A 17,038-nucleotide genomic window follows, 5' to 3' on the forward strand; every position below is an offset into this window, starting at 1 on the left:
GTGAGTGAGAGAGACGGAGTGGAGTTGCAGGCGCTAGACAAGAGGCACCGCCCGGTGGGGAAGAGCCATGCGACACAACAGCAACCTTACGAGGTAGATACTACAGACCAGTAGGCTAGTCTGGTCCTACAATGTGGCGGAACAGGGTCTTGGAGGTCATTATTGCATGTATTCCCTACTTTCAATCTGATAGCCTAAGGGGGAAAAACCCCCCAAAGAATGAAAAGAGGTATCTGTTGGGTGACAATATATACATTGCGCCCGAGACACTACTACCAACGATACTCAATGAATAAAGAGACAACAGGGCATGTAATAAGAGAGCAGCCAGGCTACCAGGTTTCATAAGAGCCTCTTCTACCACTCCTCAAAGCCTCTGGCGTCTGTCGTTTACTAGAAGTGACGTCATCTCCTCCAGGCTCTCTCTCTATATAAATCAACTTCCAGGCAGCTTCTTTCTTCATTTTGACTATATCTTATAATTCAAACCATCAACAATTGCTTTTTTAAACCAGAATATCAAGCCTCGCACCAGCACAAATGCCTGTCATTCCGGACCCCAGCACCTTCGCCCAAGGGAGCAACGACGACTCCAAGTCCCAAAAGCAGAACAAGAAGCCCACCGCCCAAGATCATATCTCAAAGGGCCCTCAGATCCCTGACAGTGAGTGGTACTTTTGTTAGCCTATGTTAAATTCTTGACTGCTAATCATCATACAACTTCGAAACGCAGACATGCCACCCAAAGCGTCTCGAGAGGAAATCGAGGCACGCATGAAGGAACTGAACAAATGAGCCACATGTTTCTATCCGATATGATGTAACTTATCTTTATGAGAGCATGACCTGAGATCCTACTTCTCCTTTAATCTACCAATACTATCAACGAAATTCATCCCTGGCTGTCGCATGAGCAGACTCCGTAAAGTGCCATGCCAACTAGTAGGACTGTTCAATCGCACGTTAACAGATCTCGTCATAAGTACTCCGGAATGATTAGGGAGATATGGTCGTCAACGAAGCAAATTCAAATAAAATGAGCATGTTGTGGAGAGAGCTGCTTGTATAGATTGCATCATACCACGTGATCTCGTGTGTCACCTTGTGCCTCACTTCGCGCGCAGAAATGCTATACTCGCGTCAAGAGGCTCCTCATGCCGCCCCAACATCAGACTGCTCCGGTGAAGCTGTCCTTGCCTTTAGTATGTGCTATGGTCCTTCATATCTTGTTTCGCTCCAGCTGACGGATTACAATCCAGCAATATCAGCAAGACATCTTCACTGAACTCCGCGGAGAGGATGAGCTGGTCATCCTCGCCCGAGGCCTGGGGCTTCTCCGCCTGATAAGCAACCTGCTACACTTCTACGATGCGGCAGGGAATAATCTAGTGCTACTGGTTGGTGCTGACGACCGGGAGAATGAATGGATAGGCGAGGGTATGTTGAATGACCGGCGTAATTGCTTCATGCGGAATTCTACTGACGACACTGTAGCTCTGGCAGAGCATTATGCTATCAGCAAGACTCCACTTGCGAGGGGTCTTAAAGTTATCAACACGGATAGGGCAACGGTACCAATGCGGTGCGTGCTGTTCCCGGTTACGAGCTATATGGATATTAACGGCGACCTAGAGAGAAGATCTATGCCGAAGGTGGTATTCTGAGTGTAACATCAAGAATACTGGTTGTGGATCTCTTGTCAAGTATGTACTGTTGTCCGACCTCTATTTTCGCTTTCATGCTACTTACACATTTCTAGAGTTGCTAGACCCAGAAAAGGTCACTGGGTTGGTTGTACTTCACGCCGACAAGTAAGGTCCTGTTCCTGGATATATGGGGTATCATCCACTGACTGAGACAGAATTGTTGCGACCTCAACCGAGGCGTTTATCATTCGGATCTATCGCCATGCCAATAAGAGTGGCTTTCTAAAAGCGTTTTCGGATTCACCAGAACCTTTCTCAACAGGATTTGCGCCTTTAGCCAATTATCTCCGAAACCTGTTTCTACGGAAAGCTTCGCTATGGCCACGATTTCATGTCACCGTTGCCGAGTCGTTAGAAGGCCATAGGAAAGCTGAAGTAATCGAGCTTGAAGTTCCTATGAGCGACAAGATGCGTGAGATACAAAATGCTGTGCTTGAGTGCGTGGAACTCTGTATCGGGGAGCTCAAGAAAGCAAACACGGGCCTCGATATGGCCGACTGGACTCTGGATAGTGCTTTGCATAAGAGTTTTGACATTGCGATCCGTCGACAGCTCGACCCGATGTGGCATCGCGTGAGTTTCAGAACAAGACAGATTGTTAATGATCTCACTGATCTGAGGGCTATTTTGCAGTGAGTGAAAAATACATATCTTACCACTCCGACTCTAGCTACTAACAGCACTCAGTGCCCTGCTCACCTATGATGCTGTGTCATTTGTGAAATATCTAGATACCATTGTAACCGCACATTCTCCGCCCCCTGGCTCCAACAGACACAATTATTCACCGTGGTTGTTTCTCGACGCAGCACATGTTCTTTTCAAGACCGCCAAATCTCGAGTTTATGAAGGGAAAATTGGCAACGATGCGGCTCGTTCGTCAGCGACATCTCTGCCAACGACCCTTCGACCTGTTTTGGAAGAACAGCCGAAGTGGGACGTCTTGGCTGAAATCCTCGAGGAAATTGAAACCGACGCTTATCTCAACCCTGTCAATACAGACGAATCGAACAGCACTGTACTGATAATGTGTACCGACCAACGAATCTGCCGGCAGCTTCGGGAATACCTGGGAACAATGCACACAAAAGTGGAGAATGAGAGGCAAGATGGAGCCGATGATGATGAAATGCAGCAAGAGAAGACTCGCTCGGCAGATGTGATGCTGCGTAGGCGTCTAAGGGAGTATATTGACTGGAAACACTCACTGTCAAATGTCAGCAGAAATTTGTCTGGACAACCAGCCAACGAGCAAAGTCAAACAGGGTCAGGCCGAGATTCACCACGGCCTCTCAACCCACAAGGGAGACCACCCCCGAATAAACGACGCCGAGTCCGCGGTGGTGGTGCAGTTTCAACTGTCTCAACCCCTGGCCGCGGTCCGAATGACAGCGTCCAGGCCGATAGCGAACCTTCAGAACAGATGGCCGGTCTATTGCAAGAGATCCAACCTACAGAAACCGAAGAAACCCAAAAGGAGGAAGTTATAATTGACGACTTCGAAGAGATGGAAGACTTTTACGAGCTCTATGATATGGATGACTTGGTAATGGTGCACCCGTACGATGGAGATGTGGACGAACATATCCTCGAAGAAGTCCGGCCTCGATACATTATCATGTATGAGCCTGATCCGGCCTTCATTCGCCGAGTGGAGGTGTACCGTAGCTCTCATGTGGGGAGGAATGTGCGAGTGTACTTCATGTACTACGGCGGCTCTGTAGAAGAGCAGCGTTATTTAAGTGCAGTCCGGCGAGAGAAGGATTCATTTACGAAGCTCATTAAGGAAAAAAGTGTAAGGGCCTCTTTATCCTCCCTATTTCACAACCAAACTAACCAACTGTATCTGACAGAACATGGCCGTGACAATAACCCACGACAAGAGCCTCGAAGACCCTCAAGAACAATTCCTCCGCACTGTCAACACCCGCATCGCTGGTGGCGGCCGCCTCACGGCAACAGCCTCACCCCCGCGCGTTGTCGTCGATGTTCGAGAATTCAGGAGCGCCCTCCCTTCCCTTCTTCATGGCAACAATATGATAATCGTTCCCTGCCAGCTAACAGTCGGCGACTACATCCTCACTCCGGATATCTGCGTCGAACGCAAATCTGTCCGCGATCTCATCTCCTCCCTCCGCAACGGCCGCCTTTACAACCAAGCCGAAACAATGCTACAGCACTACAAAACTCCACTCCTGCTCATCGAATTCGACGAGAACAAATCATTTACCTTTGACGCCTTCACCTCCGCCACAACACCGGGCACAACCTTTCTCACTGACTTCGGTTTCACCTCCTCTGGAACTGCAACAACCACCCTATCAACCAGCAGTTCCCTCGTGAACCCAAGCAGCCCCAAATCCGCACAGCATCTTCTTGTCCTTCTGACGCTCGCCTTCCCCCGACTGAAAGTAATATGGTCTTCCTCGCCATACCAAACCGCTGAGATATTCGCCGAATTGAAGAAAAAGGCCGCCGAGCCGGACCCCGTTCGAGCCGTCCAGATCGGCCTAGATCTCAATATTGGCATGGATACGGGCTCTGGCGACGTCATGACGGCTGCGGGGGTTGAGCATAGGACGTTTAATCTGCAGCCGCAGGAGATGTTGAGAGCTGTTCCGGGGATTACGCCTCAGGTCTTGGAAAGGTTGATCTTGCAGACGGGTAATATTGCTGAGATTGCAAATATGGACGTTGAACAATTGGATCCATTTATGGGGAAGGAGGCTGCGAGGAAGGTTGTTGGGTTTTTTAGAAAAAGTGTTTTTGAGGGGGGCTAAGCTTGGTGCTGTTTGCTGGGACTTTGATTATTATGTCCTACGTAGATACGAGATAAATCATTGTTTGGAAGTCGTAACCCTTTCATTAATCTATCATCCAAGCTTTTTCAACAAGAAAAGAAGAAGCGAGTAGAAAGAGATACAGAAAAAGTACCACGGGCACGAGGTATGACAGCAGAGCCTGACACCGTAGCGCCGCGATCCTTTCTCTGCAATACCCGGAAAACACCCCCCACGATGTTGAATATGTGCTGGAGAAAAAAAAAAATACCCAATCTATCGTCATCATGGAGGGATCCTCCGGAATTCCCAATATCGATGGTCCATACTGTGGAGCTTGGGGGAGCACTGGTTTTGGAGGATGATAAGCCGAAGCGGGGAGGCACCGCAAGCCTCAATACTCGTCATGGATCTACCACCGAGCCGAAGTAAGAGTCTCTTCGGGGGGTAGTGATTAGGCCATGCCGGTGGTAGGAACGAAAAGGCCGAGTACTGTCGAGGCTGGCGGGAAGAACCCAGTGGCTCTTTTGGGAGTATGAATGCAAAGATATTGGGAGGTAGGTGAGGTTTTTAGAGCTCGTCGATATCGACGTCCTTCTCGTCTTCGCTGTCGCGGTCCTCGTCGAACTCGACGTTGTCCTCGAAACCTTCGTGACCGTAGGTGTCGGTTTCGTTGATCTTAGCGTGCTCGGGCAGTTCGCCGTAGGCCTTCAGACTTCTGGCCTCGTCGGCAGTGTACTTCATGATCACGTCGCCCTTTTCGTCTTGGTAGTCACGCAGCGAGAGAAGGATGATATCACCCTGGTTGATCCAGACTTTCTTCCTCAGCTTGCCTCGGATGTGTGCGAGACGTTTTTCGCCGTCGAAGCAGAGTGCCTCGAGACGGCCGTTGCCGAGCATTTTCACGACCTGCGCATACTCCTGGCCTTCCTCCTTGAACACGAGTTCACGCTTCTCGTTGTCGTTCTCGTTCTTTCCACGACGACGGTTCTTACCGCCCTACACAAAAAATATACGTTAGCAACATTGTTCCATGTGATAAATTGACAAGTCAAAGCCATTTGAATCCGAATCTCATTGTCCAACGCTCGCTCACTACTACGCCACACGCTACGCCCGGCGAAATATGATTGCCGTTGGAAATGGTGTGGGAGCGGTAGAAGGCGAAGTTGGGCAGCACAGAAGCGAAAAGTTTGGCGGGGCGGGGTTGTACAGAGGAGAAAAGGATAAGATCATACCTTTCCCTTATTCTTGGGCATGCTGGAAGGTCCCTAGCAGTTCGAGCTTGCTGGGCTAGCGATACCTGATCAAAAGATCGAAAAAAGAGACCGGAGTCTGAGGGTGAGAGGTTGATGGGCAGCTGAAGCAACTGGAAGTGGGGGGCGGTTGTGCCTTTAAAACTCGTCTTTCAAGCAAGTTTGTGATGGCTTATGTCAGCGTCATGTGGCGGCCTGAGGCTGCCTAAGGCTTGAACAAACCCGTCTCACCGCCCTCAACATATCATCTTCCATGCTTCTGCTTCGGCTTAGTTTTATATACGGAGTTGGGATTTCAAGCTGTTAAGATATATGGTCTGTCTCCTTGAATTACATTTCTAGTCTTTTCCTGATTGATCTAACCTTGCCAGACGTAAGGATAACTTCCGTATACTCGTGATTCCATACGTTTATGTCCTCCGGCTGTCAATGATCACTGACTAACTCTCTATCGCCTCCGCGTGTGCCTCCCCCAAAGACGCTTCCCTTCAAGATGAAACAACATGCTTGGGCAACGAAGCAGTTAACGCTTAAACTTGATCTGCAAAACACTCCATCAAAGATCGCTCTTCGCTATATGTCTAGGGAACATTGCCCCATCCGTCCCAAAATCAAATGGTTATCTGAAACTCGGGATAAAGATACGCTATGGTGGAGGGTCTCGACGTCAGAGATAGTAGATCTTCGGCGAGTGGTCCGGTCCTGGCATAGCCGAAGAGCGCGTAAGGCTTTCGGAGAAGAGCTGAAAGCCCGGGGCTTTGATTATAAGGGCAGGAAGTTACCATCAGACACACAGGGTTTGGCTACGGCTGAGCAGTTTCACGGGAATATGAAAGGAACCGTTACTCTCCAGCTTCGTCGGCACTGTCTCCAGGGAAATTTTACCACGATGCGCCAGGAAGTGAAGACTTTGGTCGACAATCTGCTGAAGTTTCAACTTGAGAATCAGCAGAAGCAACCTCGAGACAGCGAGATCCCGAATAGGAGGAGGAAGTCCGGGGGTTTCTCTCCAACGCGGAAGAAGATGGAAACCTCAAGCGGCAGGGCGCAAAGGGGTCGTTACTAGTAAGAGTTGGCGTTTCCTTGATGGTCATGAGGATGATACCCATGTATTATTATTCGATCTTATCTTATGTACTGTAAACATACACACAATGCCCACTATTTTGGCTTGGGAGCGAAATCGGTCCGGTTTACCTAGGATCTTGAATCGGGTAAAAAACATAGTCCTTGCGCGACAGGCACGCGGCTCCCTTGCGCTCCGCGGTCTGGCTCAGCTTGGCAGGTTCGCTAACTACTGCCGATCTCCAGACTGCATCAACAGCCAACTTTCATCTACTATCGGACAAGAAAACTGACCAGGCCATCTCGCATCCCATCCAGTCTTCCACCGCCCCAGTTCATGCGCTGTGAATCGCCCAACTAGTCTCTTCGTGCCTGTCCGCCAGAATGCTGGTCTCCTTAACCGTTGGAAAGGTCGATGCTGGGGTCGCCGTCCTATTGACCCAGGACAATCGCCTCGTAAGCCCTTCCCGTCTAAAGAGATGTGTGCATTGGGCAGATGGCTGCTCGTTCCCGACGCATCTTCAGGGCTCTCTTGAAGAGCCTGAAAGCAATGGCTTTCCAGACTAATCATCCCACGTGGCTTCCAATAATGCTAATCTCGCTCTTAGATTGAATTCCCCTCTGTCCTGCTCCCCAATAATATAACCTCCGGCAGCATCGTCGATATCACCGTATCGCGAAACAATGCTGCAGAAGCTGCCAACGCAGCTGCCTTCCAAAGCCTCCAAAAACGAATCCTCAACACCTACGGCATCAAGACCCCCTCCCCACCCATCCTTCGTCTACGCAATGCCACGCAAACCTCCCTTGTCCTCGAATGGGAACCGATCGACTTGGCCACCGCATCCCTAAAGTCCATGTTCATATATCGCAATGGATCTAAAGCTGGGTCTATTCCCAAACCCCTCGAGCAGCGCTGCACCAAGATAAGTGGTCTGGCCATTCACACCGAATACACTTTCCACCTCGTTCTACGCACGACCGCGGGAACGTATCAGTCGGAGAAGTTGACTTGCCGGACACACAAGATGACAGATCTGTCCGGTATCACTGTCGTCACCGGCGTCCTTCATCCCCAGCGCAAGGAGGCGCTCGCTGCGGCCCTCGACCGCATTGGCGGAAAGCTCGTCGACTCAGTCCGACTCGATACTACACACTTCGTCTGCTCTGAGGGCCGAGGTCCGCTTTGGGAAAAGGCGGTCCAATTGAACATTCCGGTCGTTGTACCCGAGTGGGTGGATGCTTGCGAGGCAGAGGGCACGATCGTCAGTGTCCGAGGATACTACTTAAACGCAGATCCCAAGGCTAGACAGCTTGGGCATATTTCTGGCTCGACACAGCACCAGCGGACCACATCCTCAATAACTTCACCTACACGTCAATCTCAATCGCAGTCCTTGTCACTCCCGCCAACTCAAGAAAGGGATCAGACTACCCCTGAGCCGCCCACAACACCGTTCCCTGGCGCAAATATGAGCGGCCAGCCAAAGGCGGAAGATGACGATAGAGTTTCTTCAGAGGATGAGTCCTCCCCTCCCCTACCTCCTCCAAAGGACGAAGAGCCTGAGGCTACGGAGTCGCCCGAGACGCCGCCAAAGGATCAGCCCGAAACAAACGGAGAGTCAAAGTCAGAAGAGGTCGATTCTCAGTCTGAGGAAGACCAAGAAGGAACGCAAGATGTCAAAGCCGAAAGCCCGCATGAGCCAATCGAGGAACCGAAGGCCGACGGTTCATCCAGCACTGAACTAGATGATAAGGACAAAGCAAAGGAGAACTCGGAATCGGATTTCAACGAAGTACCTCTTTAAACGAATATCCAGCGTTGCTTGCTTGCGAGTATATATCCCGTCCTACCTGGTATGACTTCTGCGAAATTGACCTTCAACTTGCCTTTATCCTTTTCGTTTACCCTTTTACGCATGTCTATGATTCGACAGCCTCCTTTATCTCTAATTTCGTTCCTGCTCTGTTCTCCTGACCATTCTTATTAGCTATCAATCTGTATAGTAGACACGTAAGTTTAGACGGTTTTGTTTTCAAGCTCTACGAGTAATACATCTTCCAATGACGATTCGTCATCTCCTAACACTGTTTAGCAAGCTTGTAGTAAGCCATACTAATACTGTGCTAATTGAAGACGCTGCAACCTAAATATATCTTAATTGCACCGCGTTCTTGAATCATAGGCATTACGAAGAACATATATCTCGTCTAAACCATCTATGCACGCTAAACAAGAATATACGTGACCCATCTCATCGTACCTTGTTACTATATACAAACCCCGTCGTCAATTCATCTCAATTGTTGAATTGATGTTGATTAGTTGACGTTTCTCACAACCTCATCAATCGCCCTCGCAACGTAGTTTACGTTCTTCGGACTCAGCCCGCTGATCGAGGCTCTCCCGGACTTTAGGAGGTAGATGTGGTATTTGTCCTTGAGCGCGTAGACTTGCGACGGAGTTAGGCCTGTGTAGGAGAACATTCCGTTCTGGATGCGAGTTAGAAAGAGAATATATATCAAGGTATATCATATGTTTCTGGGAGGATGGCGGTACGTACCTGTTCAACGATATGCTTCCACGTCCCCGGCGTCTGGAGACGAACGAGCTCATTGTACAGAGCCTGGCGCATGGAGATAATGCGCGAGCTCATGGTCTTGAGATCATCGTGCCACTGCGCGGTGAGCTCAGGGCTCGTAAGGACCTTCTTCACGATGCTGCAGCCGGCCGTCGGACCCATCGAGTATTCCCCGCGAATGAGGTGGCAGAGGTTAACGACGACCGTGTCGCGGAGATCCTGCGAGCCGTCGTTGAGGACGTAGTGGAATGCGCCCACGCGCTGGCCGTAGAGGCCGAAGTTCTTGGAGAAGGATTGCGCAACACACATTTCCATCTGTGGCTTCTCGTTGAGGACGTAGCGGACGGCCCAGGCGTCTTCGTCTGCGGAACCCGAGGCGAAGCCCTGGTAGGCGGAGTCGAAGAAGGGGAAGAGGCGCTTGCGCTCGCAGAGGTCGATGATGGCTCTCCACTGCTCCTTGTTGGGGTCTAGCCCTGTGGGGTTGTGGGCGCAGGCGTGGAGAAGCACGACGTCGCCTTCCTCTGCTTCGGATTCGAGGGTCGACATCATGCCGGTGAAGTCGAAGGAGCGTGTGGCGGCGGCGTAATAAGGGTATGTCTTGCGGGGAACGCCGGCGAGTTCCCAGATGGTGAGGTGGTTAGCCCAGGAAGGGTTGGAGAGCCAGACAGTTCTGGGCTTCATGTGGCGCGCGAGGAAGATGGCGCCAAGGTGGTTTGCGCCGGTTCCCGCGACCGTTTGGACGGTGCCAATGCGTGCTTTCAATGCTTCGTCTTTTGCGGAGGTGGATTTGGAGTCAAAGCCGAACATCAGGTCCCGTGCCAGCGGGAGAAAGGCAATGTCGCCCTCAATGGCTGTGTACTCATGGCGGAAGAGGTTGTTGTCCTCGACAAGCTGCTTCTCTGCTTCCTGGACAACGGGCAAAGGCCATGGCTTGCCCTCGTTGGTGCGGTACACACCTACACCGAGGTTGACCTTTTGCGGGTAGTCATCGTTGGTGTAGGCGCGGTTCAGGGCGAAGATCTCGTCTGGGGGAACTGGGGACACGGTGAGAACAGTCATTGTACTTGATGTCAATGCAAAGGCCCAGTGGAGGGCCAACTGTGCAAATGCGAAAAGTTGGGAACACAAGTGGAGAAGCACGAATGCGCTTTTTATACTTGGCGAGATGTCCCCGAGTTGAATGAGTCAGGGCGTTCCTCGGTAGATCTTGTTATAGTGCCTGTCAAGAGGAGCCAAAGCATCTGCAAACGCCTGGGGAATCTCGTCAAAATATACTTGCACGCCCAAGACTTGGTTTTTGGCCCGATATCGCCATTTTAAGTGGTCCCGGATGGTCGATCTTCATTGTTATTGGTTTCTGGAAAATTTTCGATTGGAACCAGGCAAAACCGAACCGATGCAAAGCCGCTAACCCTGGGAAGACCGAGTACGGATCTACTGAGAGTACGAGTAACCCATCTCGTGCACCTTCTGTGTCTGACGGTCTGACCAAAGGTCCTCGTCCTGATGTCAGTGCCAATAAGGAATTCATAACCTCAGTGGCTATGGGTATGGGAAGACTTGGCCGCGTGCATGAGACCCGATTCAGATCCAAAGGATCTGCTCGACCCGAGAGCTTGACCGGCAGTTCTCCTTGATTATTGCATGGACTCGTCAATAATGAAGTCAATAGTAGTGAAGTCAGAAGTCAGCTGGAACAATATCCCCGGGGCCGAGAAGTCATCCGTCTGCTGAAAATAACCGTCGATAGCCGAGCCGCACGTTGAGCAGACCCAGGCAAGGATCGGTCCTGTGAGATGATAAGACGAGATTGACGGTCTTAACGATGGAGGATGTGGAGTCGAAGGTAGTAGTAGTATGCTGGAGGAGTTGCCCACTTGGAGACAGACGAGATAACGTAACGTGCTTTGAGACACCCCCGCACCCAGAGCACAGCATGCAATTCAGCTTCATCTCTGTTCTCTTGACCTCATATTCAATACTGTCGTCATTATCGTCCCATATCCTCCTCGATTATTTCTACTTGCCTCAGTGACCAATGGCAGGAGACAAGGACCTGCATGAGCTACACCCTGCGTTCATCGTACAGCCTCTTCACAATAGTATCCCTCCTGAGCTGCTGCCTCGCTTTGACCCCGTCTACGTAGAGTACTACAACAAGTACAATGCAGGGCGCCTCCATACCCATGAGGTGCCGATAGAAGCCTTTCGCAAAGATCCGGCAAAGTACCTGACCGTCTATGGCCGTGCTGCAGGCCCGGATATTTTCCGCATCACTGAGCAAAGGTGCCCGGTTAAAGACGGAGAAATCAAAGTCCGTATCTTTGAGCCCGCGCCTATCCTTGATGAACAAGGTCAGCCAAAGAAAAGAGCTGTCTACATTAATTTCCACGGCGGAGGCTGGGTTTTCGGAAATCTTGCCACAGACCATGACTTGTGCAAACGACTGGTGGATGGCCTCGATGGTCATCTGGTAGCGTTTGATGTGGACTATCGGCTGGCACCAGAACACAAGTTTCCTACCCCAGTGGACGATTGCTGGGCGGCCTTCAACTGGGTTCGTCACTCAATGAGCTAAGGCGGACATCTCGGCTGACGCGAACCTTAGGTCCGGTCCCTAGCAAACGATTTCAACCTTGACCTAGATAGGATATCGGTTGGCGGTGCATCGGCTGGAGGCCATCTTGCGGCGGTGATAGCACACTGCTGCCGAAACAATAGCATTCCTCTTGCGCTGCAGGTCCTTGTCGTGCCGGTCTGCGACTTACACAGCCCATTCACGCCGGCAGGAGAGTTTGACCGAGAGAAGTGCCCGTACAAGTCATATCGAGAGATGGAACATACGGTGGCACTTCCGGTTGCGAGGATGTCGTACTTCCATAAGCATTTCCTGGGGGTGCCTCGACCCGCTCCATCAAGAGAGGTAAGCTTGGCCGCCTTTCAGTTGTGTCGGTATCTGCCTGACTTTAAATCCAGGACTGGAAGATATCGCCGATGTTGGCCACCGATTTCTCGAAGCTGGCGCCGGCCTTGGTCTTCAATGCCGAAATGGATCCTCTCCGAGACGAAGCCGAAGTATATGCAGACAAGTTGAAAGCAGCCGGCGGACGAGTGGAACTTGTCCGGGTTGCAGGAGCTCCGCACACCTTCTGCGGCCTGGATGAGATCTTGGAATCGGGCAAGATGTTCAACGCAAAGGTAGTTGAGACAATGCGAAAGGAGTTTATCGCGTAGTTGGTCCAGCGCAGAGATCTTCGAGCTCAAGGCGTGGAGGAATCAAGGAGAAAGACATCGAGGATTTTGGTTTATCCGCCTGTCCCTGTGACCATACCATACCAGGGTCTTAGACAGTTTCTCCATAGCATATAGTAATATATACGGTGCAATACCGGGCCGGGAGAAATCGGCCGGCGCTCTCGGACGGCAGCAGAAGAAAAGCAGAGAAGAGTCTCTGAAGCTCTTCGAAAGCGCATTCTGGCTGCTCTTTTTTAAGTCTGTTGTGTTGGCCGCCTTTCGGAGCGCTCTTTTCTCCCTTCTTTTCTTCTCCTCAAGGGTACATATCCCCCAATCGCATTAATACTATCTTGAACGCACTCAACTCTACTCTCGGGTTCCCGTCATTTTATACACGCCGGCATTTAATCTTTCGTCATGACCTCCCGAACCGCGGTGCGCTCTGTGAGTAGCTTGACACATGCGGTCGCCAAAGCGTCCAGCACTTCCCCCGCAGTGGCCCGCAGTGGCCTGACGTTGGCTGCTCGTTCCCCCGCCTCGTTCACTAGCCGACGCTCGCTCAGCTCCAATAGCCGACACCTACAACAGTTCCCCCGCCTTCAGTCCGTCCAGTCTTTCTCTCACAAGAGAGCCTTCAGTTCAACCGTCACAATGGTACGTATCAACCGCATCTCGGACAGGACCCAGGATGAACCCGTGGTTAGCAGCTTGAAGCAGTACTGACTTCCCTTGTATAGGCTTCCGAAACCCGCACTGAGAGCGATGCCTTCGGCGAGATCCAGGTAGGTCAGCGATTCCGACGAACTTCTACAATGTCTGACCGAGTCCGATATAGGTCCCCGCCGACAAGTACTGGGGTGCGCAAACTCAGCGGTAAGCCACTCGTCACATGAATACATGGTGGATACGGGCTACAGACAGGCGCTGACGGATGGTAGTTCTCTGGGCAACTTCGACATCAACCAGCCCCAGGACCGCATGCCCGATGCCGTCGTCAAGGCATTCGGTATCCTGAAGGGTGCTGCTGCTACTGTCAACATGAAGTATGGTCTTGGTAAGCGCTTCGCGACAGGTATTCCGGCCAAGAAGCTCGTGTTGACGCTCTATAGACCCCAAGATCGGCGAGGCTATCAAGCAGGCTGCTGCTGAGGTTGCTGAAGGCAAGCTTTTGGACCATTTCCCTCTTGTCGTCTGGCAGACCGGCTCCGGCACTCAGTCCAACATGAACTCCAACGAGGTCATCTCCAACCGCGCCATTGAAATTCTCGGCGGCAAGATGGGCACCAAGAAGCCTGTCCACCCCAACGACCACGTCAACATGTCCGCTTCCTCCAACGATTCCTTCCCCACCGCCATGCACATCGCCGCTGTTGTTGAACTCGAGAACACTCTCCTCCCTGCCTTGAAGAGCCTCCGTGACGCTCTCCAGAAGAAGGTCGAGAACTTTGAGCACATCATCAAGATCGGTCGTACCCATCTGCAGGACGCCACTCCTCTTACGCTTGGCCAGGAGTTCTCTGGCTACGTTGCCCAGCTCGACCGCAACATTGAGCGCGTCAATGCTTCTCTGCCTCACTTGCGCTACCTCGCACAGGGTGGTACTGCCGTTGGTACTGGTCTGAACACCTTCAAGGGTTTCGACGAGGCCATTGCCGTCGAAGTCAGCAAGCTCACCGGCACCGAGTTCAAGACTGCCCCCAACAAGTTCGAGGTTCTCGCTGCCCACGACGCCATTGTTGAGGCATCTGGTTCTCTCAACACCCTTGCCAGCTCCCTGTTCAAGATCGCCCAGGATATCCGTTACCTCGGATCCGGCCCTCGCTGCGGTCTCGGCGAACTCATCCTCCCCGAGAACGAGCCCGGTTCCTCCATCATGCCTGGAAAGGTCAACCCTACCCAGTGCGAGTCCCTGACCATGGTCTGCTCCCAGGTTATGGGTAACCACGTTGCTGCCACCATCGGCGGCATGAACGGCCAGTTCGAGCTGAACGTCTTCAAGCCTCTGATGATCCGCAACCTGCTCCACAGCGTGCGCATCCTCGCTGACGGCATGAAGAGCTTCGAGAAGAACCTCGTCGTTGGCCTTGAGGCTAATGAGCCCAGAATCAACGCTCTTCTCCACGAGAGGTAAGTTTTCTATATGTCTTTTGATCTGGCTCATACTAACGTCAGTAGTCTGATGCTTGTCACCTGCCTGAACCCCGTCATTGGCTACGACATGGCTTCCAAGGTCGCCAAGAACGCTCACAAGAAGGGTCTCACCCTGAAGCAGAGTGCTATGGAGCTCAAGGCCCTTAGCGAGGAGGACTTCGACAAGTACGTCCGTCCTGAGCTGATGCTGAGCCCTAAGGAGAAGAAATAGACGTAAGCATTCTTGATAGGTTTGGGAGGGTGTTCTACTAGAGTGGTATAAAACATTGTAGCGAAGTTAGCTATTGACTTGTATATTGAATATATGTATCATTTCTACACAATGTATACTTCGTTTCCTTCTTTTTCAAACTCGACAGTCTTGGAGAAAATCGGTCCCTGCTTGGCGTGTCTTGGTTATTTTTGGAACTCAACTACGTTTAGTAGCCGGACCCTTTTCGCCACTCCTCTCCATGTTTACTACGAAGGGAGTCATGGCGAATTGACTATGGAATGATCCTCCTTCATATAATCCGACGGAATCAAAGTCTCCAGATCTCGAAGTGTAGAACCAGGTCTAAAAATACTTCTAGCCGTCCAATCCGTGAGTGTTTAGAGTGGGACCGTGGTTCAGCTCCGACAAGTTCTCCTGGTATAAGGTACGGAACTCCGCCTCAACCCTTCCTTTGTTGACAGTTTTTCATCTCCCTCACCTCCTCGAATTCCTTTGCGCTTCAATCGCATTCTTGCTACTCATATTCAAGCCTCCCATTGACCAATTGATCTTCAAGTCACTTTGAAACGGCAATCACTCAAGACAGCCACTCAATCGCGACTCACCGCTGAATTGAGCCTCTCGCACCCCTCTTATTCGTGACATCTCGAAGTCATCACATCTTCTTCCTTCCAGCCACAGGTCAACTGTCTATTGAACAATCCGCCTCAACCATTCGACCGATCGACACCTATCACAATCACAATGACCAACTCAACCACCCCGGAAACCCCCCTCTTCTCAACAACCCTCATCTCCCCCACCGTCTCCGCCTCCCTCCCAGAGGGCTACAAGCTGCGCCCCCTCGCGCGCTCCGACTACAACAAGGGCTACCTCGACGTGCTGCGCGTTCTCACAACCGTCGGCGACATTTCAGAGGAAGCCTGGAACACGCGGTACGACTGGATCTCCGCCCGCAATGACGAGTACTACATGATTGTGATTGAGGACGAGAAGGGCGCGATCGTCGCAACGGGGAGCCTGATTGTTGAGCGCAAGTTCATTCACTCGCTCGGGATGGTTGGACATATTGAGGATATTGCGGTTGAGAAGGGGCAGCAGGGGAAGAAGCTGGGGCTTCGGTTGATTCAGGCGCTGGATTTTATTGCAGAGAAGGTTGGGGCTTATAAGGTGTGTTTTCCTCATTTCGCTTGTCTGGGATGGGGTGGGGAGAGGCTAACTGGGGACGACAGACGATTCTCGATTGCTCAGAAACGAATGAGGGATTTTACCTCAAGTGTGGGTTCAGGAAGGCTGGGTTGGAGATGGCTCATTATTACTAGGGGCTAGATGAGCACGGAGTATGGAGCAACGAGTAAATAGCTGGTTATGTGCTTGTTCGGTTTTGAGAGCTTGTCTCTGCTGGTGTTCAGAGACGGTCAGGACTGGTTTGTGCTGACCGCCGTCCATGAAGTATAGATAGACTTATTATACCTAGATTAAGATGGCTGTTTCATATCCACCACTTCCTCTGGTCACTGTAGGAACACTCCCGGTATGTGACTGCTTGCGAGTTGAGATTGAGGTGGAAGCCAGCGTCATGGGACATTGGTGCCTTGGGTGCAATGTGCGCCGTGCGGAGACACATAAATGAAGCAGACTCGCTAGAGGTCTACGAGGGCGAGAGGTGAAGACAAATGCAGCTACGACATGAAATCCACATCACTGACAAACTGCATGCAGTAGCGCTGCACAAACGCCGCTCCCATGAAGCGAAGCGAAATATTCATTACGTCCGTTCAAGTGCAGAGACCGGCGACAGGTTGAGCGAAGAAAAACACTCGAATTCAATTCCCAGTATTGAAGTTGAAATTCCCATTTGATGATGATGATAAAAAAAGATACCAAGCCCATTTAGAAACTAGTCGCGCATGAAAAGAAAACACCCGCAAACCATTCCCCCAAGGTCCGGCTCCTTTTCTGGATCGAAATCTCGAGTTGCTTCCACGTCGGCGTTGATATGATTCCTTTTCTGACTAGAGGACGATTGTTCGGAAAAACGCGGGCAACC

At 51.3% G+C, this 17,038-nt stretch overlaps 8 protein-coding genes across 8 annotated transcripts; 6 read left to right on the top strand and 2 right to left on the bottom strand.

Annotated features, from left to right (window-relative positions):
* The first annotated feature begins 397 nt into the window (after positions 1 to 397).
* On the top strand, positions 398 to 1,011 carry BJX68DRAFT_241008 (uncharacterized protein). The gene is made up of 2 exons (XM_071040774.1): positions 398 to 664; positions 734 to 1,011. Exons 1-2 carry the CDS (start codon positions 541 to 543, stop codon positions 793 to 795), a joined length of 186 nt encoding a protein of 61 aa, XP_070897056.1. The 5' UTR covers positions 398 to 540; the 3' UTR covers positions 796 to 1,011.
* A 132-nt stretch (positions 1,012 to 1,143) lies between these two features.
* BJX68DRAFT_241010 (ssDNA endodeoxyribonuclease RAD1) lies at positions 1,144 to 4,626 on the top strand. The gene is made up of 8 exons (XM_071040775.1): positions 1,144 to 1,202; positions 1,260 to 1,437; positions 1,495 to 1,582; positions 1,633 to 1,703; positions 1,760 to 1,811; positions 1,862 to 2,338; positions 2,394 to 3,501; positions 3,560 to 4,626. Exons 1-8 carry the CDS (start codon positions 1,155 to 1,157, stop codon positions 4,484 to 4,486), a joined length of 2,949 nt encoding a protein of 982 aa, XP_070897057.1. The 5' UTR covers positions 1,144 to 1,154; the 3' UTR covers positions 4,487 to 4,626.
* BJX68DRAFT_241012 (translation initiation complex factor eIF1A) lies at positions 4,550 to 5,862 on the bottom strand. Its single transcript, XM_071040776.1, has one exon. The coding sequence runs from the start codon at positions 5,384 to 5,386 to the stop codon at positions 5,057 to 5,059; it is 330 nt and encodes a 109-aa protein (XP_070897058.1). The 5' UTR covers positions 5,387 to 5,862; the 3' UTR covers positions 4,550 to 5,056.
* Positions 5,863 to 6,235: 373 nt separating this feature from the next.
* BJX68DRAFT_256483 (putative chitin biosynthesis protein (Chs5)) lies at positions 6,236 to 8,615 on the top strand (the record flags this gene model as incomplete). The annotated part of the gene is made up of 3 exons (XM_071043192.1): positions 6,236 to 6,743; positions 7,169 to 7,263; positions 7,416 to 8,615. The coding sequence occupies 3 exons, from the start codon at positions 6,236 to 6,238 to the stop codon at positions 8,613 to 8,615; spliced, it is 1,803 nt and encodes a 600-aa protein (XP_070897059.1).
* Positions 8,616 to 8,872: 257 nt separating this feature from the next.
* On the bottom strand, positions 8,873 to 10,550 carry BJX68DRAFT_126293 (putative aspartate transaminase). Its single transcript, XM_071036206.1, has 2 exons — positions 9,372 to 10,550; positions 8,873 to 9,300 (listed from the first exon to the last, which is right to left on the bottom strand). Exons 1-2 carry the CDS (start codon positions 10,446 to 10,448, stop codon positions 9,130 to 9,132), a joined length of 1,248 nt encoding a protein of 415 aa, XP_070897060.1. The 5' UTR covers positions 10,449 to 10,550; the 3' UTR covers positions 8,873 to 9,129.
* Positions 10,551 to 11,174: 624 nt separating this feature from the next.
* BJX68DRAFT_126239 (alpha/beta hydrolase) lies at positions 11,175 to 12,847 on the top strand. The gene is made up of 3 exons (XM_071036205.1): positions 11,175 to 11,946; positions 11,998 to 12,312; positions 12,366 to 12,847. Exons 1-3 carry the CDS (start codon positions 11,428 to 11,430, stop codon positions 12,621 to 12,623), a joined length of 1,092 nt encoding a protein of 363 aa, XP_070897061.1. The 5' UTR covers positions 11,175 to 11,427; the 3' UTR covers positions 12,624 to 12,847.
* On the top strand, positions 12,834 to 15,097 carry BJX68DRAFT_241023 (class II fumarate hydratase). The gene is made up of 6 exons (XM_071040777.1): positions 12,834 to 13,277; positions 13,361 to 13,405; positions 13,459 to 13,496; positions 13,562 to 13,677; positions 13,733 to 14,750; positions 14,799 to 15,097. The coding sequence occupies exons 1-6, from the start codon at positions 13,041 to 13,043 to the stop codon at positions 14,983 to 14,985; spliced, it is 1,641 nt and encodes a 546-aa protein (XP_070897062.1). The 5' UTR covers positions 12,834 to 13,040; the 3' UTR covers positions 14,986 to 15,097.
* Positions 15,098 to 15,732: 635 nt separating this feature from the next.
* On the top strand, positions 15,733 to 16,310 carry gup1 (glucosamine 6-phosphate N-acetyltransferase; the record flags this gene model as incomplete). Its single annotated transcript, XM_071046165.1, has 2 exons — positions 15,733 to 16,158; positions 16,221 to 16,310. 2 exons carry the CDS (start codon positions 15,733 to 15,735, stop codon positions 16,308 to 16,310), a joined length of 516 nt encoding a protein of 171 aa, XP_070897063.1.
* Positions 16,311 to 17,038: the final 728 nt, after the last annotated feature.

This window comes from Aspergillus pseudodeflectus (genome assembly GCF_044049435.1).
Source record: "Aspergillus pseudodeflectus strain CBS 756.74 chromosome Unknown BJX68scaffold_33, whole genome shotgun sequence".
In the NCBI taxonomy this organism is placed as follows: domain Eukaryota; kingdom Fungi; phylum Ascomycota; class Eurotiomycetes; order Eurotiales; family Aspergillaceae; genus Aspergillus; species Aspergillus pseudodeflectus.